General features: G+C 41.8%; 2 protein-coding genes across 2 annotated transcripts; one reads left to right on the top strand and one right to left on the bottom strand.

The window, feature by feature from the left end:
* Window positions 1-156: 156 nt before the first annotated feature.
* On the bottom strand, window positions 157-5088 carry LOC105939199 (L-serine dehydratase/L-threonine deaminase). Its single transcript, XM_012881273.3, has 8 exons — window positions 4999-5088; window positions 4700-4856; window positions 4524-4563; window positions 3702-3841; window positions 3328-3419; window positions 2043-2270; window positions 1814-1938; window positions 157-738 (listed from the first exon to the last, which is right to left on the bottom strand). The coding sequence occupies exons 2-8, from the start codon at window positions 4850-4852 to the stop codon at window positions 545-547; spliced, it is 972 nt and encodes a 323-aa protein (XP_012736727.2). The 5' UTR covers window positions 4853-4856; window positions 4999-5088; the 3' UTR covers window positions 157-544.
* A 4496-nt stretch (window positions 5089-9584) lies between these two features.
* Window positions 9585-18329, top strand: LOC118564792 (tetratricopeptide repeat protein 28-like). The gene is made up of 3 exons (XM_036143912.1): window positions 9585-9896; window positions 14490-14789; window positions 18288-18329. Exons 1-3 carry the CDS (start codon window positions 9867-9869, stop codon window positions 18327-18329), a joined length of 372 nt encoding a protein of 123 aa, XP_035999805.1. The 5' UTR covers window positions 9585-9866.
* The last annotated feature ends 6334 nt before the right edge of the window (window positions 18330-24663 follow it).

Raw genomic sequence — 24663 nt, 5'->3', positions numbered from 1 at the left:
TTTCCTATGTTTCCAAATTAAGCTGTGCCTCTGCAGCTTTGCACTGCTAGGCTACATATACACAGAAGTGTGTGTGATAGTTGAAGCTTATGGTATGAGGAAGTAGACTGAGCAGCATTTTAAAGTTTATTATTCAGGAACAAGACGACAGAGAGATAAGAAAAACAAAGAAACGTTTATTAATCTTTTGAGTACAAATAAAAAAGCTAAACAACATTACACAGACGTTTTTACAAGCAAGCAAAGATGTTTAAAACAAAATGCCAAGGCAGTGTGTCAGTTTTCCGCATCATACGTCCATACCTTTTTAAAAAAACGGAATTTTAGATTGTTTAAAAAAAAAACACATTTGAATCTTTAAATAAAAAAAATATATATTTGCACCATCCCACCGCAGCATTTTAGTCAGTATCAGCGCTCACAAGAGTTTTTCAGCCAGGAATGATTCGAACCAAGGAGCGCGTGAATAACGTTGTTTATGGACGGCTGATGGGCAGAGAGGCAGAAACAAAAAGGTCGGGAAGACCCGAGGTAGTCGGCGGCACTAGATCATGCCGAGCTGTTTCTTCAGCCTCTGGAGCTGCTCCATGCTGATGTTGTTGCCGCCGCACACAATCACCACCACGGGGCCCAGGGGCCGGGCCAGCTTGCCCTCGGCCTGCAGCCTTTTGATAACGTCACTGTAGACGGCTGCCAGGGCCGCACCGCAGGCCGGCTCCACCAGGATCTTTTCATCGTCTGCAAGGAGAGGAAAACTGGACAGATCAGTTCCACGGCTGAGTTATCCACTTAAAAACAGATACTCGCTTACGCTACAAAAAGAAATGTCACTGTCCAACTTTAAATCAGACAAACCTTTCCTGTTTTAGCTCAATCAGGATTATTAAAATTATTTTTATTAGCTGCATGTCAGATTTTGGGAGAGAGAAAATTCTTTGAATTTAGAAGTGTGCAAGCATCTCCTTATTATCGTTTGGTGTGATTGCCTTTTAAACGCGAAGACTTGGGTCAAGCGATATTGAGTGTCCTTTCAAAGGTTTCTTCCAGTGGCTTACTGTAATTTTGGGCCATTTCTCCAGACAGAACTGGTGGAGCAGAGTCAGGTTTTACAGCCATTGTCCATTTGGAAGACCCACTGGATCATGTTGGTTCGTCACGTTTACATGTTGTTTTCCCCTCCAGATACACCACCGGTCAGAATGGCCAAACAGTTTTATCTTTAGATCCATTAGACCATTAGACCTGTCACCAAAAATAAAGTTCTTTGTACCTGAGTGCGTTGGCAAACTTTAATATGGCTTTTTTATGTTGCTTTTGGGTAATGGCTTCTTCCTCTCTGAGCGGCCTTTCAGCCCGTGTCAGTACATAATGATGGCACTTTCTAACCAGCCACCACCTTTCTGAACATTATGATGTTTGTACTTCTATATAATTGCTTATACAGATGAACATTTCTCCTGGAGGTACCTGGACAATCCTCTCTAAAGATGAACCAGGCTTAGGGGACGCCTACAGTTCTCTTCCCGGTTTCATTTGGTTCTCCTCCGACATCACAAATGCAAGCAGTGTTTTTAAGACCTTTAAAAATACATCCACAGGAGCGCAATCATTTAAGTCAATCGCTGTAACAGGAGGTTACAAAACATGGCTTGGTAATCTTGGTGTATGTAAGCTTCTGACTTTGAAGAAACCAATAAATATCGTCTCCCTCTTTATTCCGGAATTTAGCAGCTAAAAGTATTTTTTGTCAATCCCAATTGATCTTAGACAGTAAACGTTGAGTCTGATTTAGTGACAGATAACTTTCCCTCACCCAGAAAAAGTTCGACAGCTCTCACAGCCTCCTGGTCAGTGACCACTTGTGAGAAAACTGTGTGTTCGTCCACTAGCTTCATCGTCTGAGCAGACACCCTCACCAGGCCCAGTGTGGTTGCAACGCTGTGGTGCCAAGCATATCAGTTGGGTCAGGAGGAGAGGAAAAAACAACAACCCAAAAGGCATTGAAACCAGGTGATAACGTGACCGGTAAACCTGAGCAGTACCTCGTGATGGCAGGTAAAGTGACCAGCTCTCCGGCCTCCACGGCTGCGTTCAGGCTGTGTGCTCCCACGGTTTCCATGGCTACGATGGGCACGTCCGCCCAGCCGGCGCGGCGAAGTCCTTCCACCACTCCGTTCAGCAAGCCTCCACCTCCCACCGACAGCACGACGGCTCCAGGCTTCTCCTTCAGATCCTGCTCCAGCTCCTTCACCAAAGACGTGTGCCCTTCCCTTCACAGAGGAGGAGGACGCGGAGTTACACTCAGTGTGGGCAATCTGTGGAAACTGCTGCCAGATGGGTCTTTCTGTTTGCTGCTTTTGAAATACAAACTCCCCATCAGCTGCTCTAAAGACAAATAGTCTGCTTTTTTCCCTCTTTGTGTGAGACCTTCACAGGGATGTTTACAATGTGGTGTCTGAAAAGCTGGTAGTGTTAGCCGTGTGATATCTGAAAGGCCCGGCTCCTGTTAACGTACGGATGAGGGGAAATGATAAGACAGGTATTACTATCGGTCCTGAGCATGCTGCTCATTTCCAGACAGGTTGGACTTTGATTTGCACCTCCAGTGTCCTGCAATAGTATTCCAATCCCCTTGAGACTTTTTTTCGCCCCCACATACTGCAAAACCGGAGGCTGAAAATTCAAAGGGTTTAATGTGGTCGACTAACACAGTGTATTAAAGTCATAGGAAAATAAATACCTGACTTTTTGCAGATAAAAATATGGCTACACTGCAAAAAGGGCACTAAAAGTAAGTAAAGTTTTCTTGATTTGTCCTTGATTTGAGCAGGTAAATAAGATGATCTGCCAACAGAATGAGTGTTTTACCCTTAAAATAAGATAATTAGATATACTGCTCTTGAAATAAGATGATGGAAAGGATGTATTCCTATTCTAAGTGTAAAAATATTATTCAATTGACAAATCATCTTATTTACCTTCTCAAATCAAGGACAACTACACTCATTTCAAGAATAAATGTGCTTACTTTTAGTTCCCTTTTCGCAGTGTAAGCCAATAATTAGCAGAATGTTCTTTGAAAAATAGCTCAGACCATGCTTCACTTGGAGCAAGATGGGTTCAGAGCAATGTTACGTTGTCCTCTCATTTGGCCAGAGCACCTTCTTTTCTTCCACTTCATCTTTCTGCACTGCTTTGTTTTGGTATCTTGCATCAGACTTGTGCATTTTGAGTTGTAGCATGACAAAAAAAAGAAAAAAAAGGAAAAGGCTCTGGATGTATGCGTGCTTTCATAAGGCGCTGCAGTAATGGCTCACTTTGTCTCACCATATGAGCGGGTTGTCAAAGGGAGAGACGTATATCCAGCCCGGGTTGTTTGCCACGAGCTGCTGTCCATATTCAATGCTTTCATTCAGAGCCTGAAAAAGACAAGATGCAGCTTTGTTTTAAATTTCGAATCAGTAAAAATGGACAAAAGCCTTAAACATCTTGTTTTTATTGTTATAGTTTAACAACGTCGACTAGTTTCATCCCATTTGGGTGTGAGAATTAATTCTCTAAACCAAAATGTTATACAATGTTTGACCTTTTGGTCATTCGTCTGCTTCTGATAGGACCTGGTTTGCTTAAATGCAAAACTTACACAGCGCTAGTCTAAAAACACGACAGTAGTTGATCTGATCCCAGCTGAGGTGACGAACCTTTCCATGGACGACGACGTCTGCCCCCTCGTCCTTCAGCCTCTCCACCGTCTGCCTGGGGGTGACGCTCGGCACCACGATGGTTGCAGGAATCCCCAGCTGGCGTGCAGAGTAGGCAGCTGCCATGCCAGCGTTTCCTCCTGCGGGACGCCACCAAATCCATCAGGCGCTCAGACGACAACAGAAGCAACAGTGACCGTCCTCACTGCAAAAACAGACTAAACTAAACTAAACTAAAAATAAGTTAAATTTTTCTTGAAATGAGTGTATTTGTACTTTATTTGGCTCGGTAAATAAGATAATCTGCCAATGGAATAAGATTTCTGCACTTAAACACTGCAAAAACGGATCTAAAAATAAGCAAAATGTTCTTAAACATAGTGTTTTTGTCCTTGATCTGAGCAGGTAAATATGATCATTTGCCAATGGAATGAGTATTTTGACCCCTAAATTAAGATAATTAGACATGATGCACTTGAAATAGGATGATGGAGATGAATTGTTCCTATTTTAAGTGCACAAATCTATTATTCTATTGGCATATCATCTTATTTACCTGCTCAAATCAAGGCCAGATACACTCATTTTAAGAAGATTTTACTTATTTTTAGTTCCGTTTTTGCAGTGAAATAGGAAGAACTCATCTCCATCATCTTATTTCAACTGCATTATATCTAATTATCTTATTTTAGGAGTAAAATTACTCTTTTCATTGGCAGATCATCTTATTTACCTGCTCAAATAAAGGACAAATACTCTCAATTCAAGAAAAATTTTGTTATTTTTAGTTCCCTTTTTGCAGTGCTTTAGTTGAGTGCTCACCTGAACAGCAGACGAATCTCTCACATCCTCGCTCTGCCCACTGAAAGAAAAGCAACTCAGTCAAGCACCAGCTCACCACAGGCCTTGTGTTTGCGCTGCCTAAACCGGTCCATGCAGGTTCCTTTTGCACTGGTTCGTTGGGGCCGGCCACCAAAGAGCAGGAGGACATCACTTACTGTTTTGCAGAGGTGGCCGATGCCTCTGATCTTAAAGGAACCTGTCGGCTGGGACGAGTCCAGCTTGAGGTAGACAGAGGTGCCGGCCGCCTTGGTGAGAGCCAGGCTGTGCCTCACCGGAGTGGCCACGTGAAGAGGCTGCTGGGTCTTCATCTCACTGATCACAGAGGAGAAGACGAGGAGGGAGATGTTTTCATGAGGACAGAGGTGTACCATTGTGTTTTGTTTAAGCCCACATGGGTGTGTGGCTCCTTTTTGATGCTTTCCCCCCTCCTCACTTTGAGCATGCATCGACTTACCAGACGCCGTCGGAGGATGTGGAATCAGGCCAGGTGGGAAGTTATCGATCCCTAACGCTCTTATTTCTGGCCTCCCTGTACGTAAAATGAATATATACCTTCTTTAAGGGTGGGCTTCCCAAAGGAGACACACCTCCGTCCAATCATCTGCAGGCATTCTGGCAGGCTGACCCCTCCCAGTCACCGCCAGGGCGGGATGGGGTGAAGATCAATGAGTTTACACCCAACACATTTTATCCCATTCTCTCAGGCTGCGGGCCACACTGCAAAAACGGATCTAAAAATAAGTAAAATCTTTTTAAATTTAGTGTATTTATCCTTGATATCGGCAGGTAAATAATCTTATCTGTCAGTGGAATATGAGTATTTTGACCCCTAAAATAAGATAATTAGACATCCTGCACTTGAAATAAGATGATGGAGATGAATTGTTCCTATTTTAGGTGCAAAAATCTTATTCTGTTGGCAGATAATCTTATTTACCTGCTCAAATCAAGGACAAATACACTAATTTTAAGAACATTTTACTTATTTCTAGTTCCGTTTTTGCAGTGCATTTGTCAGAAGCTGTCAGTATTTGGTGTATTAAATCATATTTTCAAGAAATATAATTCACCCTGGCTTTGGTCACCGCTCGGAGGGACCAAAAACAGAGATGCCAAACTTGTTGGAAATGATTTAACTTTAGTTTGAATCAGCGTAATCTTCAGCGTCTCACCTTTGGAGGAACCCTTGACGGTTTTACTCGCAAGCATTTGCATGTTGTCCCCCCTCTAAAGGAATTGTGCTCACAGCTGGCATTGCCAAAAGAGCTGAGACAATTTTAGCAGCTGCCAAAAGCAGGCTGTGGGCCGGCCCCGGGTGAGTGGACGGTTCAAACCTGAATGAGCCGGAGTTCAGGCTGATGGGCCCGACACAGGGCTGGGAAATCTGTCTACTTGGCGGGCTGAAAATATCCGTCCAAGCTGAAAGCAAATTTGTTTTAAACGTGATGCAAGCAGTACTGAGATTTACCCTGGCTTTTGCGACTCTGTGTTTTTTTGTTGACATGGACTTGCGGTCGCCTTTTACCTGCCCTGGGACTAATTACACCCTCTTTTTAACATAGAATAGAAAAAAAAAAGATTTGATCAAACTTTTTTAACTATGTATATGTCACGTAATAAACGCTCCATTTAACCTAGCTCTTGAATGTTATATATGTTTATTATTTGTCTGACCTAATTTAACAAATACATCATTCTGTGTGAGAGAAAGTGACTTTATTATATTGGCCAGGAACAAATCTAAGGCTTGAAAAATAAATCAGCTTCAACACTTTGTTTATTTTTCTAAACCCTGCATGAAAATTATCAACATTTTGTGTTAAAGCTGAATGATTAAACAGAGCACGTATTTTTCAGTTTGTTGTCATACAGTACAGCCTTTTGCATTTTCTTCCAGATTCACATGACAGCACAGATAATTAAACCTTTAAGACCACAGCCAATGGAGGTTTTCTATGTGGGGGGTCCCCGTCCGGGCTGGGACAGTCTTGGGGGATGCCACAAATAATCCAAGTGTGTTTGCAGACAACTTGCTTTGAAATGTCAAACTTTAATGAACACTTCTGACAAAAACATATAATGCCAGTGAAACAGCATGAACATGGAGAGAGCACTAAAAAGATGCACAACTACAAAGCTGTTGTTAAATATGCTGCAAGTTCTTTTTGTCTTTTGCCCTTTTTGAACATGTGTAATGTTTTCACTTAACATGTATTTGCATTTTCGTGCATGTAAATCAACAGCAGCCCTTGACTTTTAGTTTTCTCAGTTAAGGCTACTCACACCACCTCCTGGTGAGGATCTGCACTTACAATCCATCTAGGCTGACTTGCAGCCTGACTTGAGAATGAATGTGAATGCTTGCTTGTTAGTTTTGGGGTGTACCAAAACGCTTTCCTGGTTTTGTAATGTATGAAAACTGGGACTACAAACAAGTGAATTACATAAAGCCATTACATTGATTGCAACAACTCAGTGGACCCAAAATGTCGTCTTCTGTATTGTCAATTGCAGAGCTGTGGGTTCAGTAAGTAAAAACCGTGGGCAATTATTAGTTCCAACTATTTGCATTCCAGCTCCACAGCATAGACAGGGCCTAAAAAATCACCTGGTTAAGTGAACAGGACAAGGGAAAATAGGCAATGTTTTTACTTTCTGAAGCCGGATTTACCCACCTCTTTGTTTCCTGCAGTGTACGGGCTAAACTGGCCACTTTATGGAACGGACTGTTGATGCCAGATCCTTGAAACCACAAACCACAGCTAATATTATTTTGGGCACCCCTTTTCAATGTAAGCAGCTGTAAATAAAAAAGACTGCTTACACGCCTCTTAGTGATGAGTGACCTACAACTGCAATAAAATATCAGCCAAAAGTAAGCAAAACACAGTTATTTCAGCTTCCTGGTCTTACATCAAGCAGTGAACTGTGTGCCCTTTACTGCGTCACGCTACGGGAAGGATAGATACATGAAGACTCCCTGATTTCACTAATTTAGACAAGAAAGTTGGTGGTATAGCTTAGGATCTGAAAGCTAAAATGGTGTAGTGACATGTTAAAATATCTATTGTATGCATTGTTAAAGTTAAGACAAACACACCCATCACCTTGTTGGGATGTTGACTCCCAGGTGGACAGGCAAATGTCCTAAATGGATTCCACTTCTGAATGATCTAAACCACTTGAAACTATTTAGCTGCAAATTGTGTGAATATGAGTTTCTAGTCCTCTATGATTCCTGCAATTGCTGTTCTAAGGCTATCGCTGTGGCTGTCTTGGCATTGTGTTAACACACATCTGTGTTCTCACCATCCAACAAGCTCCCAAAAACTCCTGCTAATGTTAAGGAAAAGAGACCACCTAACCCAGACCAAAACAACGCCCAGCGTCGAAGGGAGATTAGATCAAGACCAAGACAAGACCAATGAGACACCAGGTATCGTTATTGTTATATCACTGTACACAATATGCATTTTTTGACAGACTTCTAGGACTGCAATAAATGTTAGGTAATTATTCAAGAACCATGCATTCAGGGTATTCATGCCAGTCAAATATTTTAACGGCATTTGTTTCATCCAGCACAGATTTACTACTCATCATCTGGGGTCCAGTGTTGCTATGAGCTCAAAGCAGAATGACATTTACACTGTTTAATCTCATGTGTATTTATCAAAGTCATGTTATCGTGAAATTCACCCACATCATTGCATTTCAAATGTTTTGCTGCTATTGGGCAGCCCTGATCACGATAATGTCCTTGTTGCTGGAAACGTCTAAAGAGACCGCCTGCAGCAGCAGCTCATTAGCAAGCCAAGCTAAAATGGAGCTGCAGACCAACTTTTTCCGTTAGGCACGCTGCACCAACAATTAGGTGAAGACAAGCTGGTATATAGGCATCTAGGAGCACAAGTGACTGACTGGCTTTGAAATGTTCAAACGCTGAATTGGTTCCAGTCGTTTGCAGCCAGACGTTACACACCAAGCTGAAATAATAAGAAGATGTCAGCTGTGGTCTGAGTCCAGCACACCGGAGACAAGACCAAGACTTCCCGTATGTGTTCTCAGGACCAGTCTAGACCAGCGTCTCCAGTGACACAGCGCTGACTTCTGCTCTTGTAGAGGTTACTGATGGTGATCATGTCAACCATATGCTTTAATTAGCGGCAACTAGCAGCTAGTTTTCCTCTTAAATCGGTTAGAAGCACAAAGCAGGTTGCACATTTTGGCTTCGTCTTTGTGTACTAAATATCGACAGTGCGGATTCTGTTGTATTTTTCTGTACACGAGGTGAAAAGAGAATGCAGCTTCAACTGAAACCACTTGCTTCAATTGGGAACAAGCGATAGAATTAAGTTAGGCAACTTAAGTTATTGAGCTGTCAAGTTAAACCATTGTAAATAAATTAAGTTGGGGTAAACTTAATTAAATTACTTATTGCCAGTTGAAGCAATTCATTTAATCTGGAGCTGCGTTCTCTTTTGAAAGTGCACTTTAGGTTGGATTTAAATCGTTTTTGAATCAGTTAAAGACCCAGATCAGTATCATCATCTCCCAATGTGTCCAAACTTCTTAAAGGAACAACTGTATATTTCTAAGAGATCCTTAAAGATGCTCCTTCCAATAGCTGATATTCAATTTTATGCATATTGCTCCATGCACAATGTCATACATTATCTACTGAGCATGGGACAGCATGAAGGTACACAAAGGTTTTAATGACATAAATTCAGGTTTCAAAAACCATCATAATCATTTTGCCTGTAAACTTAATTAGCACTGGGGTTGAATCATTTACGTGCGCCTTTGAATGTTGTCCAGCTGAACGCACATACTAAAATTTGTTCCACAAGATGACTGAAAACAAAGAGGTGAAAGATGCCACGTTTTACGCATAAAAAGGTTGTTTTTTTTAGAAGAGTTTACAAAGAGTTGATCATTCCCCTGCTCCCCCACTGATGCATTTCCCTGGCCTGACTCAGTGCAGACCCTTGTGTGCGCAGCAGATCCTCTCTACGGCAACAGGGGGAGAGAAGGAAGGAGAAAAAAGGAAAAAAAAAAAGAAAAAAGAAAAAAGAAAAAGATTTGACAACATGGCGCACTTTCCTTGAGGAAACTTTCTCCTGAACAGCGTATGCAGCTGAGCTTTTCGCGGACTTCCTCCAGCGCCGATCGACCTTCTTCTCCAGCGCAAAGGGGGGACTTACTTGGACAAACTTTGCAGCGCGTCTACATGCACAAACAAACTCGCCACTAAATCTGCAGGGATTGGGATGGGATGAGACCGATAAGCCGTTACACAAACACACGCAGTCAGCCAGGATGGAGAGGCAAGCGACTCTGAAAGAAAAGGTAAACAGCTTCCCAGAACAATAGCTTTGCGCTTTCTTTTCTTTCTCTCTTTCTTTTCTTTATTGCTCCGTTTTTATTTTGCCCCGCGTCCTGGGAAGGAAATTCCAAATGACCTCGTAAAATCGATCGATTTTCCAGCCGTGCGTCCTGAGCTGCGCGCCGTGGACTGCTGGAGCAGACACCATAACCAGCCTGAAAGTGTTTTTTATTTTTTTTATGAAAGGGAATTCATGCAAAACACTTGTCATTGTTGTTCCAGCAGCTTGCGCCGCTCATGCTGGCTGTAGCAGAAAGTTATAGTCGCCACAAGATCAGTCAAACCGAGCTGTTAGTCCGCATGCATGCGTCCGGGTGGATCTCCGTTTGATCAGGGTGGAAGTGTGGGGGTCCCCAGAGTGGGTGCAGACGCTCGTTATGTCTCCCATCTCCACCCTTCCTGCCAGTGCTGCCCACATGCAGAAGGCATGCAGCCCCCCCCCCCCCGGTCTCCTGCTGCAGACTTCTGGGAGAGAGAGGAGAGAAAGCTGCATGCTCCCCAGCCTTGGGGGCCACTAATCCGCCATTGATCCTTCTCCTGACACTTCTTTGGATGCATGTGGACATTGGTTGACTGTTGTAGAGTGGTTGTCACCCCCCCCCCCCCTTTATAGTCCAGCATGGAAGAAGCGCAGAGCTTCATGTTACCTGCGGCTTTATTAAGGTTTTCACCCAAAGTTCACAGACTTCCCACGCTCAGAGATGAGTCAGCTCTTTTCATTTTGTCATTAGGAGGCTGTATTGTAACTTTGCTTGATGCTGAATTCCCTTGAGCCACAGAGCTCCCATTTCAGCTGGTCCTCTCTCTCTCTCTCTCTCTGTGGGCCTCTGGAAGTAATTACCAAGCCCGCCCTATCCCACAATTCAGCTGGAGGAGGTGTGGTGTGAGAGAGAGGTGCAGTGGACGCTGGCTCCAGAAAAGAGAGGCCGAAGATGGATTTCTGAACGTAGTAACTCTTAGCAAAATGGTTTAACGTTAACAGTTCTAACCTACATTGTGTAATTGCTCAGTAATTACTGGCTGGGTGCTGTTACCGAGGGATTAAACTGCTCTTCGTGTTGGTATAGGAGCTGAGGCGATGGGGATAAACGAAAATGCAACCATGCAGGAGGACTCAGGTTGAACCAGGAAGGGAATTCATCGGTGTCTTTACTCGGTTCAGTTTATTCTGCTGATGCCGGTTCAAACAGCTGCATCCAGATAAATAAAGGTTTGACAGATGTGAAAAACAGCAGAAGCGCTTTGACCTGAGCCGCGGTTTCAGGCACTGGAGGTACAGTTTTATGCTGTGATTAAAACTTTAATGTGACAAAAGTTGACGGTGCCCTCCTCGCGCGTTGCCACCTCCGGTAAAATAAATGTCTCCTTTATTGCAGGATTACAATCTCACACAGAGAAACTACAAAGGTGTCGGCCCGCTGAAAAGTATTTTTATGTGTTGTACAGTAAATACACTCGATCCATTGTCAGGGCTCCCTTTGCATGAATTACTGCATCAGTGCGGCATGGCATGGAGGAGATGAGCCTCTGGGCTCTGCTGAGGTCTTCAGGAAGCTCGGGTTGCTTCAATGGTGACCTTCAGCCCAGAAGGTCTTGTCTCCCTTTTGAAAAGGCTCTGTGGGTGTGGGTGAGACTAGTTTGCCGTCCAGTCATGCACAGTAATACTACGGTCATTACACAAGGAATTGATATGTTTGGAAAGTGAAACCAGGATCTCCATAAAGGTTGACAGGAGAGGGGATCATGAAGTGCTGGTGAAGTATCCTCTGTAGGTAAGACATTTTTGACATCTGTAGTTTGGACCTTAGACTTTACCTTATTAGGTCCCCGAAGGGCAATTTGTTTGCAGCAAGTAATAGTAGTAGCAACCATCACACAAAAAATACAGACAATCAACAAGACAGAAGGATACAAAGCGACTTATAAAGTTAATGGAGATCAATCTAAAACACACATTTGCAAAAGAAATAAGACTGGAGCTAAGACTTGAAGTAAAGATTAACGATCAAAGCTGAAGTTGAAGTCAAAATTAAAGTGCAGCAATTAAATAGCGACCTTAAATCAGGACCTGAGAATCTAGAGTTTGTATAAAAAGCCAGTAACTGTAGGGACAAAACAGAGTTTTAGTCTGTTGCTTTGACACCTTGGGAGGGCGTATCTCCTACCTTAGAGGAGGGGCTTAAAGTCTTTGTACTGGGGGGTCTGCCAACACTTTTTTGGCTTTGGTCACTGATCTGGACTTGAATAGGTCCATAATGTCATTCAGTTGTGCTCCAATGATTTTTCCGTATTCTTTAACGACACTCTGCAAGCGGTTAAGGTTTTTCAGATCCAGCGAACCAAACCAGCAAAAAAAAGGAAACGGTGAGAACAGATTCAATAAAACATTTTCATAAAGACACAATTAACATTAAAACTCCTCAATTTTCGAAGAAAGTGCATCCTCTGGTGGGCTTTCCTGCACCGTGCATCAGCCTGGGATGATGATTGTTGTCCATCACTACACCCATGTACTTGTACTCTTGCACCACCTCCACTGCCTGTCCGTTTACTGAGACAGGAGCCTGTGGATACGTCTGTGGATACGTCTGTGTGTGGTTGCCCCTTGAAGCTCTGACTCCAGTCGCACGAGTCTCCACCGAGCTCTTGGATGGGCTATGCATCCCATATCATATTCTAAAGGATGCAGTCAACCCTGTTGCCCCTGCACCATTTTCTATTTGCCTTTTTCTGTTCACTAAACTTTCCAGCCGAGCAGCTTTTTCGGCAGTGATCTTTTTTTGGCCGACCCTCCTTGTATCTTCTTATGTCGGGTCTCAGTGACTCTCTGCTGGACAGTTGTCAAGTCAGCAGTCTTCTCCATGATTAGAAAAAGGCCATAACTAACTTTAACTTTTTGGTAAGATTCTATCTTATTAGGAGTCTTGTAAGTCCTGGGGTGTGAACATGACATGACTAAGGTGCTTTTTCTGTGAGCAAGTCTTCGTAAAGGAAAGACAAGAGAACAAGCCATTAAACTAAGACAGAAGTGTGTTGATCGTTTGAAGTTCATGAAGAATGAGTATATGCACGGGCACCTCGTGCCCACTGCAGTATGGTGGAGGGTGTGTGATGCTGTGGGTCTGATTCTGTTCCAGAGGGCTTAGGAACCTCGCTGGGGTGCATCACATCGTGAACGTCTCGAAATACAAGGACGTTTAAAAGACAAAATCTAGTAAACTGTGCCAGAAACCTAAAAAGGGTTATCAGGACAGTGATACAACGGACATGGCTGAATCAACACAGAAATGTTTCACCAGACACCGTCCACAATTGTCTCTGTCCTCAGACCTGAATTCTGGAGAGGACGTGCGAGCTGAAGCACAGAAAGCAAACGAGGGAACCCAGGACTCGATTATCTAGAGAGATTGTACCAAGAAGAATAGTCAAAGATCCCACTTTATTACTTCAACCTTGAGAAATGTTAATGGAGAAACGTATTTGTTGTCCTATTGGCAAAAGGGGGGTGGTTAAGATTATTGACAGGGGTGTCAATAATAGTAAAGCCTGTGATTTGGTAAAAGAAAAGAAAGAGAAACAAACAAAAACAACCCAAAAAACAAAACATTGTTCCACTGAATAAATTCATTCAAATTAATATTAGATGTTCTTGAAAAGTGGGAGATCTTGCTACTTTAAGATTATATTATAGCTTTATGTCTTAGAAATTTTACAAATTCTTACTCTTGATCAAAAATGAGTTTTTCACCAACAAAGATAGAGATACTTCGGAATGATTAAGTACATCTCAGAGTATGAAATTATTAGAAACAAATGCCCCAATGTTTAGATTAAGTTTAATAAGGGATTTAAAACTAAAACAAATAAAAAATCACAGGGATCGCTATCTGTCTTTCTGCATTGAACATTTTATTCAATACGAAGGACTATTTTCACGCTTTTCAGGAAGTGTTGTTGCAATAAAAACAAAGAAAAAATAAAACAACAACAAAAAACCTGTGAATCTCACTAACACATGATGACAATAAAGATTCTTAATTGCTGCAGGCACTGGTCTGAAAGATAACAGATGAAATTAATAACACCTATGATTAAATCTAGTGTTGGGCATTACTTTAGGTTTATTAATCACGTCTGTGCTTCAACGTTGCAATACCCTATTTCTTTTTTTTTTTTAGCTAAAGTTCTGCACTATCCACAATTGTTGCAAGGAAGGAAGAACGGCTGAATGTGGGCTGCTTCGTGCGACTCTCTTTGACGGCCTTCTTCATGAAATTTACCTCACACTCCAGCTGCTGTTTTTGTCAGTGGACAGCAGCCATTTTGTCACATTACAGCAGCCAAAGCACAGCACATGAATATTTCACGCGCATGTTTGTTTGGCATCTCAGCAGCGCTCGTAATCAGGAGGCTGTTGTGGTTTACTAGGACGCTTGTTGGAGCGCAGCCTTCGTCAACTAGTTCATTAGTTTCATCTGTAAAAAAGACAACCCTGTTGATGCTTTGTTTTTTTTTTCTAGCCAAGCTAATTTTTCTCTCTCTGCCCATTCCTCCAGTTTTCAGTCTTCGGCTCTCGGACAGCGGGCAGGCCTATTCGGTGCGTTGGCGGGGACGACGGGTCGAGGTGCGGCCTCAGCAAGGCCGAGTTCATGGAGAAAGTGCGGCAGAGCAACGAGGCGTGTCAGAAGGGCGACTTCCAGGAGGCCGTGCGGTTGTGCGGCGACGCTTTGCAGGCCGACCCACAGAACTGCATCCTATACAGTAACCGTTCGGGAGCGTTCCTCAAACTGGGCCAACACGAAGCAGCTCTGGAGGACGCCGAGAAAGCTTGTGGGCTCAATCCCAAGTGGCCAAAGGTAAGGGTTCCTTTAAAAAAATGCTTAATCATGGTACTGATATTATCTCTCTGATGCTGCTATAATCAAACATTTTAAAGGGGACAACAATACAACAATATTAATTTTTGTGGATATAATATGATCTGTTGTGCACTGATGAGGTCCAGTGAATGTCAAAAGTGAATATCAAAGGAGCTGTTCAGGGTCAGCATCGCTGCGTTGGTCAAAAATGGTCAGATCAGAAAACGGGTTGCCTAACTACGTAATTCATATCCTCCAATCAGAGCACACCATAAAAAAACAGACCCCCATCCCCCTCAGCTGATGCACCAGGCGTGAGTCGAGCTAGCATGTTTGACTGCTCCACTCCAGAGGAGGAAGAGGAGGAGCGGCAGCCCCAGATCAGCCTCACTGTATCAGCTCAAACAGGAGGCAGACATATATTCAACCATATTCAACCTCAGACTAACCTCACAGCGGTTACTAAAAAGGGGAGCTGATATGTCCGAGGGTGGTCTAAAACGCATGAAGCTTCCACTTACTCCTGAAGGACGAGAGAAACACAGAAGAGTGGCTGAAGTTCATTTATGGGGAATTTACTTAAGACTGTTTCCAGTGGGGGAATTCAAGTCTGAGATTTTGAACAAACGGATCAAACAAAAAAACTTCGGTACCGATACAGAAGGTGGGGACCACAACGCTGTTTTTACCTATAAGTTTATTTCATTTCTAAATGATGTCAAATGTAAGGAAGGTGTGTTTGTAACTGAAAAATCCAGTTGACTAAAGCTAAAGCGCTGTCAGCGGCACGATTTTCCTGTCGCTGCCCGGGAGAACCAGCTCTCTGCATATTCCTGTGTTGCAGCAGGGCTCCTGCAGCGAGCTCCCCGCCGCCCTGCGGCTTTTTATTTCAGTCCCACTAGGACTGGACGATGTAGAAAAAAAGCACATCAATGAAATAGAAATCATATTGATCGATATAAAGTGTAGCCCTGGCCATTTTATGCTGTTGCTTAGCAACCAACATTTAGATACAGAACACACAAACACTGAATTAAAACTCAACCCTTTATTCAACCAACTTTTTACCAAAACTGCAACTATTTAAAAAAAATGAAAACGAACGCTTGTTCTCTGAACTCTTTGAAGGGGGTGGAGCCTTCCTGGGTCTGCGTTTGTGATTGGTTGGGAAGATGTAATGACTGTAATATTAACCTACATGATATACTCGAATGCAAAAAGAAGGAAACCTTTTCTATTGAACTTTTTATTGACCCTTTTTTCGATCATGGATATACGTCTATTGATCAATATATATGTATATTGTTATTGAATTATGTCCCACTGTGCTGACCGGCAGGTTAAAGCCTTTGGTCAGCTTGGCCTCGCCTCTCAGACATCCGGCTGCAACACAAACACTTCCATTAGCCAAAAAAACATAATAATGGATTTGCAGCCGAGAAGGGATGTGTGGATGGAGGGGGAAAGTGGTGAGGGTGTGACCGGGTTTCCAAATATGGTTGTAGCCAGTCAGAGTGAAGTCAACGTGGTAGAGCTGCATATCATTACCACAACCAACCGTTTTACTGAGGAGGGACATTTGGCCTGGCAAAATAACAAGCTGATGTTATTTTGTTTTATGAAATTCTTGGGAGAATTTACGCAATATCAACTACATCAAATGGTTTATACAGTGATGTCATGACACCTTTAAGAAATGTCTCTGTTTCTTTTGTTTCCCCCCCATAATTTATTTGTAGATGTGTCACAGCACATCTAAATCATGGTCCAGTATCCTCTGTAGTTATTGGATCATGGTTCGGTACAATTATGGTTCAAAAGCTAAAAGAAACAAATGCAACAACCAAATTCTAAGTTTCTTTTGGACGTTTATTTAAATTAGCAACAGCAAACCATGTCTAACTGCAAGGCAGGGTTTGAAAACTAGTAAATTCTCCATAAAATTAAAAACCTTCTGAAACTGTCTTTGTGGTTAAACAAAATAGTCCCGTAGCTGTGTGAGCTACACCACAAGTAACATTAGTGGTACCTGAGTAGCATTTAGTTAACCTGGCCAGCCAGGTTGATAATGTGTAGCACTGTATGTTCTGCACGTTGTCAATCTGGAATTGCTCCTATTGAATCCATTTGGGGAAAGGAGCAGAACTCAAGGCACTTCTTGCTGTTCTACTATCAAAGAAGAAATGGATTGAATGGATTCTTACAAGACATATGTGATAGGACTCCTCCCGTATGACCTGAAGCAGAACAGAGAGAACCCAGAACACGTTTTAGTTGCTTTTACTTTCCTCTGATGTCAGAAGAGGAATCTGAGAATGAAACCAAAGCCAGGCTAACTGCGATCCAGTTGCTAGTCAGAAAACCAATGGGCTGCAATAACTGCTGTGCTCAGTGACAAGCTAATGGCTATTTGCAACGCTGGGTGATAAGATCCAAACTTTCAGGACTGGAATTTTCACTACAGCTAGCACCACGGTTTTAACACACAGCAGCCATATTGGATTTTAAGGTTGAGATTGTCACTCAGAATTTTCACTTCAGGATTCTTCTGGTTTAATTCTCACTTCAAATTTTAACTTGAACACTTGTATTTCTATGCAAAAATTTTACGCACAATTAAACTGCCAGTTCAATCTAAGCATGCAGGGACATTCTTTTTTTTTTTTCTTTAAAAAATTAGCAAAGTGGAAAGTAGTGCTGTTCATCTAATGTTTATGTCCTCTTTTAGAGAAGTGGTAATAGCTCTAAAAAAATTTGGAGAAAACACTGATATAACTCAAATGTCAGACAAAAGGTGAAGTGAAACAACTGGCAGGTGTCTTTCATGTTGTAATAATTGAACAATAGGAAAATAGATCATGTCTTATTTAATTTGTTCCTAACGTCACAGAACATAATAGGCTGTACGAACCTAAATAAATTGTTACAGTGTAAAATACTAAATGGAAAGCTATCTACTGAATGTTAAACAACCACTCACCTGATGTTATATTGTTTAAATACTGGGTCACTTGTTAAAAACTAATCAGTATATAGTGTCTGATGGTGCCAAGTAGAGTATTTAATGTTTTTTTTTTTTTTAAACTTTAGTAAGACTTGCAAAGTGTCCATAACAAACTGCAAAGTAGTAGGGGAAAGTAAAATAACTGGATGTCATGGACTTAGATTAAATAAAGAAACAGTCTGTCATCATCTAATGATTAACTATGTGACTATATAATTTTAGAAGGATTTAGTTCACCAAGTGTCCAACCCCCCCCCCCCCCCCCTTCAGTGCATCACTCTGTGCTGTGGTGATTAACCAGAAGCAGGTTGGTCTAAGTTTAACCACTTACACGTCATTTCTCCGACCCATTGTTGCATTGCTTTGGTGTGGAATGCTTTAAATAGAGGCTCAATTGACTTTTTTCCCTCTCAGTTAACAGAAAACAAAAAAGCACGTACATGCGTCCTGATCTGGATGAGAGCACCTGTGAGTGACATCTCTACCGTAAGGTTCAGTACGACTGCATGTACCGTTACGCCTCCCTGGATTAGCATTTTTGTTTTCTGCTCCGGTGTCTCACTCATGACTCGTCTACATAGCTGGATTTCATAAGTTCAATATGAGGCTGCACTTTAAAACGAGCGGTGTCACATCTGAAAACAGAAATAACGATAAATCATAGTCATGGGCACACAGTTACAGTGAATCAGCATTGTTGCGCAACAAGTTAATGCATTTTTTTTTTGCTAATAAGATCAAAGTCGATTTATCTCCAGTGTCCAGTGTTTCAAATTCCAATCGCATTTCCACTCCTCGGCTGCCGCTCTGTGACGGCTGATCAATACAAACTTTTCTGGGCTCTTGTCTTTGATCATGTCCGGGCCACGAGCACTAACCTGCGATGGATTTCACATTACTCTCCCACAGAGATCACTGGAGCGCCGATCCCTCTCGCTGATAGAAATGCATTGATTTCGCGATTTAGTACGGAGGGATACTTTTGTCTTTCAAAAGAGAGATTGATGGTGATGTGGTGGAGTGCTATCGATGATAATTTGTCGCTACCAGTGATGCATCAGGGGCCTGCTCCTCTTTTATCTGGGGCCATGCAGCTCCACAAGCTCCCATAGGCCTCCTACTCTGTGAAGAGGTGTGATCGCAGTAGGAATCGAAATGGTGTCTCTTTGCACTAATGAAAAAAATGTTGATTAATTAAATGTGTTTACTTTTTTGCTGCGAGTCTTTATCTCTGCATTAAAATCAAATGTCTCTGGCTTATTTAAGTGAGCTTTTATAACCCTCTTCTGCAGTGAGAACAAACTATAATTGAAAATTCCTGCCAAAAAACAATTCTACTCCTTTTTTATATGCCATCCAAGTACAAAGAAGCCTTTGTGGTCTGACTGGGGGATGGTTGGCTTAATCTAAGCTGTGTAGCTGTTCTTTTTCTCGGATTTAGCGCCTGACAGCTCCGACGCTCGTTCACAAGTTTGGATTATCGGGCTTGCTTTCAATGTATAGCTTGACCCCCTTGTTTTATGCTCAAACATGAGGCAAAGGGATTAACACATCTGTGGTATTGGCATCTGTGCTGAGAGATGCGTGGCTTCCAGATGAAGTCTCTTTCATCAACACTAGGGGTCATTGTTACACAAGAGAAGCAGCCAAATTAACTTTTTGATTCTTTTTTTTGTTCAAAGCTCAGGGAATCTACCTTGTTATTGTAACCGTTTTTTATTTGTATTACTGATAATATTTTTAACACATATATGATAATTAAGGCACTTATCTCTAAATGATATCTAATGTTTTTTTCACATCACTTAAATCAATGTTTGCTTTTATAGGATTTGCACATTGCTGTGAACATCTAGTGGGTTACAGGTTTCTTCTCTTTCGGCTTTGTCTTATTAAAAAGTGAGTAAATACAAAAAAAAAAAAAAAGAAGGTTTTTCGAATGATGATTCAACTTGTTAAATAGGAGCAAAGTTATCCAAAACAGCCTGGCTCTACATGAAGAAGTTATTGGCCCCGTGGCGTCAACTACTGCCATCACACGTGTCATACAATAATAGGTTTTATTTTGCTTACATTTAAGGGTTTTAGAGCATGAAAAACCTATTTAAGGCCATGCCAGAGAATTTCCAGTGGATATAAGTCCACACTTTGCCACACCTTTGTGTGTTTTTTGTGTGTATGTGAGTGTTTTTCTTGCCATTCAGAAGTGGGCTTGCTGTTTTGCTTTGGAGCACTGTCCTGCATTGTAATTGTGCTGAGCCTAAAGTCATAAGTTAACATTATCCTTCAAGGTTTTTGTTGTTGAGGGCATAATTCATGATTTCATGAATTACAGCAAGTCTAGAGCAGCAAACCCTGCCCAGACTATGACACTACCACCATGTTTTAGGTGTAAGGTGACTTTTTTTTTCAGAAATGCGTTGTTGTCTTTACGCCACATGTAATGCCACACACACACACACACACAGGCACGCACACACACACACACACACACACACACACACACACACACACACACACACACACACACACACACACACACACACACACACACACACACTTTCCAAAAAGCTATTTATGCCCGTTTTTGTCGTTCTGGGTTCTGTTGTGACCACCTGAATGAGTCATTGATTCGCTCTAAGAGTAATTTTGGCAGGCCCGCCGCTCCTGGGAAGGTTCATCACTGTTGCAAGTTTTCTTCATCCGCGGATAATGGCTCTCGATTTGTTTTGCTGCAAAACCTTAGAAGTGGCGCGGTAACCCTTTCCAGTCTGGTAGAAACCAGCGACTTTGTTTCTCATCTGCTTTTGGATTTCTTTAAGCAGATGTTGCTGTTTCAGATCTTTTAGCTTGTGTCTTGTTGTCAGTCGAGATCAGTTTTAAGTCATTTACCGATTCTATCAGTTAAGCAGTAATGATGTGTGGCTCACAAAGAGGATCCCCCAAAAAGTGTGATTCCCTGGGGCTGAGGTTGTTATATTTATGTCAAATAAATGATTATATTTGAAACAATCATTAGAAAACTACATGTTGTATATAAAAAAAATATTTAACAATCTGAAACATTTAAGTATGTCAACGCAACAATAACAAAATACATCTATGGGGGTTTTTACTGCATCGTTTTGCAACTCTTATAAACTCTGTGATATTCCACGAGTTGAGAATCAATTGGTAATGGTGGTCTGGTTTTTTTGCCTCTGGGAAAGCCAGCCTCGATGCTGTGCTGTCCATCTGCTGTGCCTGGATGTTTAATGAAGAAACAGGGATTAAATCACAGGACTGTGCTGGCGTTCGGATCCTGCACCAGTCCATAATATCATCAATCATACCTTCCTGTGACTGCACTTCTGCGTTGGCCCGTCAAGCAGTGACAGGCCTGGCGCTGCCGCCCCGAGCACAGGCGAGCAGGCCCACCCTCCTGAAGCCCACAGACCCGCCTGTAAAGGAACTCCCCGTCTAATCTGTCACCTCTTTGTGCTTTGACTGCCAGAAAACACATTCTGAGAGAAGAAAGAAAATGTGTGGTTAAATGACCCAAGACAGCTTTAGGCCCCTTTTGTGCCTCTCCTTCTTACTGAATATAAAAAGCCTAAATGGAACAAAATAGAGTGCCGTTCCATAGACAAGGGGCGCACACTTCTGCGTCTGCTCACATTCAGCCCCGCGTTGGATGGAAAGTCTGCGGTGTATGACCAAGCTGCTCTTCCTGCGCTTCATTCATTTTGAAGTACAAAAGGAATGCTGCTGTTGCAGACTTTTGCACTTCAGCTTTTTGACTGATGTAAGAATGAGCCATTTATCTGTGGTGGTGGTGGGGGCGAAATCCTCAGCATTAGTGTGCTCTGAGTGCCGTGCTTTGTAAATTCTTTGGTTTGCCTCGTGCGTCTTCAAAGGTTCACATGAGTGATCGGGAGGACCGCGTTCTCTCTAGACCGAATCCCAGTGTGCTCTGCTCCTCCATCTGGTCCCTCACTCTCAACGCTGCTGTTCCAGTGACAAGTTAAACAAACAGCCCCCTCCCTCTCTTATCACTCTCAGTCCCCGGCTTGAGCATTGGCAGGGGTGTTTCAAGGGGACCTGGAATAAAAAGCTGGCAGCGCAGCGTCAGGGGAGACATCACCATCAACATCATTTTCATAGCTTCTGATTATGGGCTATAATGGTGCTTATCAGGGGGCTTTCTGGCTCCTTAAATCTTCTTGCCAGAGTTGCAAATGAAACCTGCTAATAATGGGGGCGAAACACCATCAGGGCTTCTGTTTTCAGATGAGGTTTCAACATATTTATTTATTTATTTTTTTTCAACGGATGCCATCGTCTGGATCAATTTCTCTGTTTTAGCGGGATAAAATATCCATTCACATCCCAGCAGAGGGTCCCCGGGTTTAACAGAGACAATGACTGTTTGCACTGGAAAAGGTCACAGTGTGTGGAGCGCTGAAAAGGGGACTTTAATTACAGAAGCACCATATCCAGTAATTGTGCAGGGAGTGGATGCTGACACCCTGATGGTGCATAAAGCCTCTGCTTCTCGCTCTGTCGGGCGATGCAGCTGGATCGAGGTTTTAATGTATGTAGAATATAAAGGAGTGGAGTCCAAACGGTTTTTGCCATGAGGGCTATTACAGTCAAGCGCTCGCATGCCACAAAATGTTTCTTTTCTTTCTGAAAATGCAAAAAAAACCCAAAAAAACACAGTTTTACTATGTGCCACATTTTAAAGGAACATTGACCAATAAATACTTGTAGATCCTTGTTTGTTTTTAATATTTTGGTTTAGATTGTTTTTGTCTTCTCAGCAACAAGAACAGGACAGGGGTCACTAAACCTTCTAAAGAACTTGGTGTGTTCTGCCAAGGTTAATGATTGGGTCTGCTTTGAGTAAAAGTCGCTGGATATACGTGGTTCTATTCATCCGTCCATTATCTACACCCGGTTATCCTTTCCAAGCCTTTGAGGAGCCGGTGCCTATATATGTATGTGCTTCTATTTACTATTCAAATAAAAAGAAAGCAAAAAATTTGGTTTATACTAGATTAATGCTTTGTGTTGTACCAAACATTTCAAGAAGATTTTGTCATTGAAATTTATGACCTAAAATGTGCCCATCTACCTCTGTTTGTGGGTCAGAGCTGTAATACTCTTGGACTGTGATCGGAAGCCACACAAAATTATGTAAAGGGCTGCAACAAGGGCCATTCCTGGGACACCCCTAGTACAGAGAGAAGAACTATATTGGATTTATTTGACTCGACAAGCTTATGTTTTTGCAGCGTTGCCGGCGATCTTCTTTTCATGTGGGAGAAACCCACTGAGGTATTGTGCCGGTCAGATTGACTGTTAAAGTTTATACCTCTTGATCGTCTTCACGTTTTTTTTTTACATTACCATTACAAATTTTTGTGTATTTTATTGGGATTTAACACAAAGCGGTCAATAGTTTTGAAATGTTTTGCATTTGTGGCATTTATGTTTAGTTCTCTTAATGCTGATTCTCAGTACAACCAATCACCTTCAAAAGGGAAAATTAGTAAACCAAGTCAGGCCGCATTGTAATTTAATCACAGTAAATATCCAGCTGTCCTGAAAAAGACTTAGAGGTTTGTAAGAGAATAAAGCAAACAGCATTATATGAATCAAAGATGGCAGCAGGCAGGTCGGGGAGAAAGTTGTGGAAAAATTTTATTCAGAGTTAGGCTGGAAAATAATGTCCAGAGAGAATCGTGTGGGTCATTACACCCAACAACCAAACATTTCTTCTTATCTACTTGTAGTTGTGGCATCCTTGAGCTAGAACCACAAAATCAATGCGGGAAAGAAAGATGCAGGATTTACCAAATTGGTAAACCGGAAGTCCATGACCTCATTTAGCAGCTCCGCAGCAAATACTGTGACATAATTGTTAAAAAAAAAATGTAATACAGAAAACTGAATGCCTTGAAAATTTTGACCTAAACAATATAAATATATTTATCTGGAGAAACTGAATTCAACTTTTCTGCACCCCCAGAGACTCCAAGGAGACAACAAAATTAGGGTTGGTTAAGATGTTTAAGTGTTGCAATGGCACAGCTATCATCTATATAAAGCCAGTTGACAATCTGTGGCAAGGCTTGCAAACTGTTGTTTACAGACATCTTTTTCTAATCTGATTAAGCTTGAAAGTTTTTTTGGCAACAGTTTGAGTTTCTTGATCTGCAAAGTTGGTAGACACATACCCCAAAATGTATATTTGCTTTGAAAGGCTTTCCTAGTAAATGTTGACAAAGGGACATTGAATACATTTGCTCACCACACATTTTTCAGATCTCTATTTCTGATAAATTTAAAAAGAATATATAATTTCCCTTCCACATCACAACAATGCATTACTATCTGCTGAACTTTGACATAAAATCCTGATGAAGCACTTTGATGTTTTGCTTGTAATATATGACAAATGTAAAATGTTATATAGGGAGGAATATTTTTTCAGGTATGATAGCTTTACCTCACAGTTAGAGGATGGTGTGTAAGATCATTTTTTTCCACTGATCCCTTTTTGACATCCTATGCAGATTGCTTTTCATAACGGATTTTATATTAGCTGTCAAATCTGCATTGTTAGCTTTCAAACTGAAGGCAAGTAAATTTGTATAACACCACTTATTGAGAAGGAAATCAAAAAGAATTAAGAAATGTTATATACAGATGTAGAGAACTAAAAGATTTAAAAGTTGATTTTGAGGTAAGTTTTGTTTTCAGTAGAGAGGATGATATTCCCACCCAATAATAAACATTGAGTTTCACAGAGATAACAACTTTACTAGACTGCAAATAACAGCCGTGGTTGAGCCGGCTTACATGAGCAGATGAACTTAGCTA

Source organism: Fundulus heteroclitus, chromosome 12 (assembly GCF_011125445.2).
Source record: "Fundulus heteroclitus isolate FHET01 chromosome 12, MU-UCD_Fhet_4.1, whole genome shotgun sequence".
Lineage (NCBI taxonomy): Eukaryota > Metazoa > Chordata > Actinopteri > Cyprinodontiformes > Fundulidae > Fundulus > Fundulus heteroclitus.
This window is presented reverse-complemented; position numbering and strand designations above follow the sequence as displayed.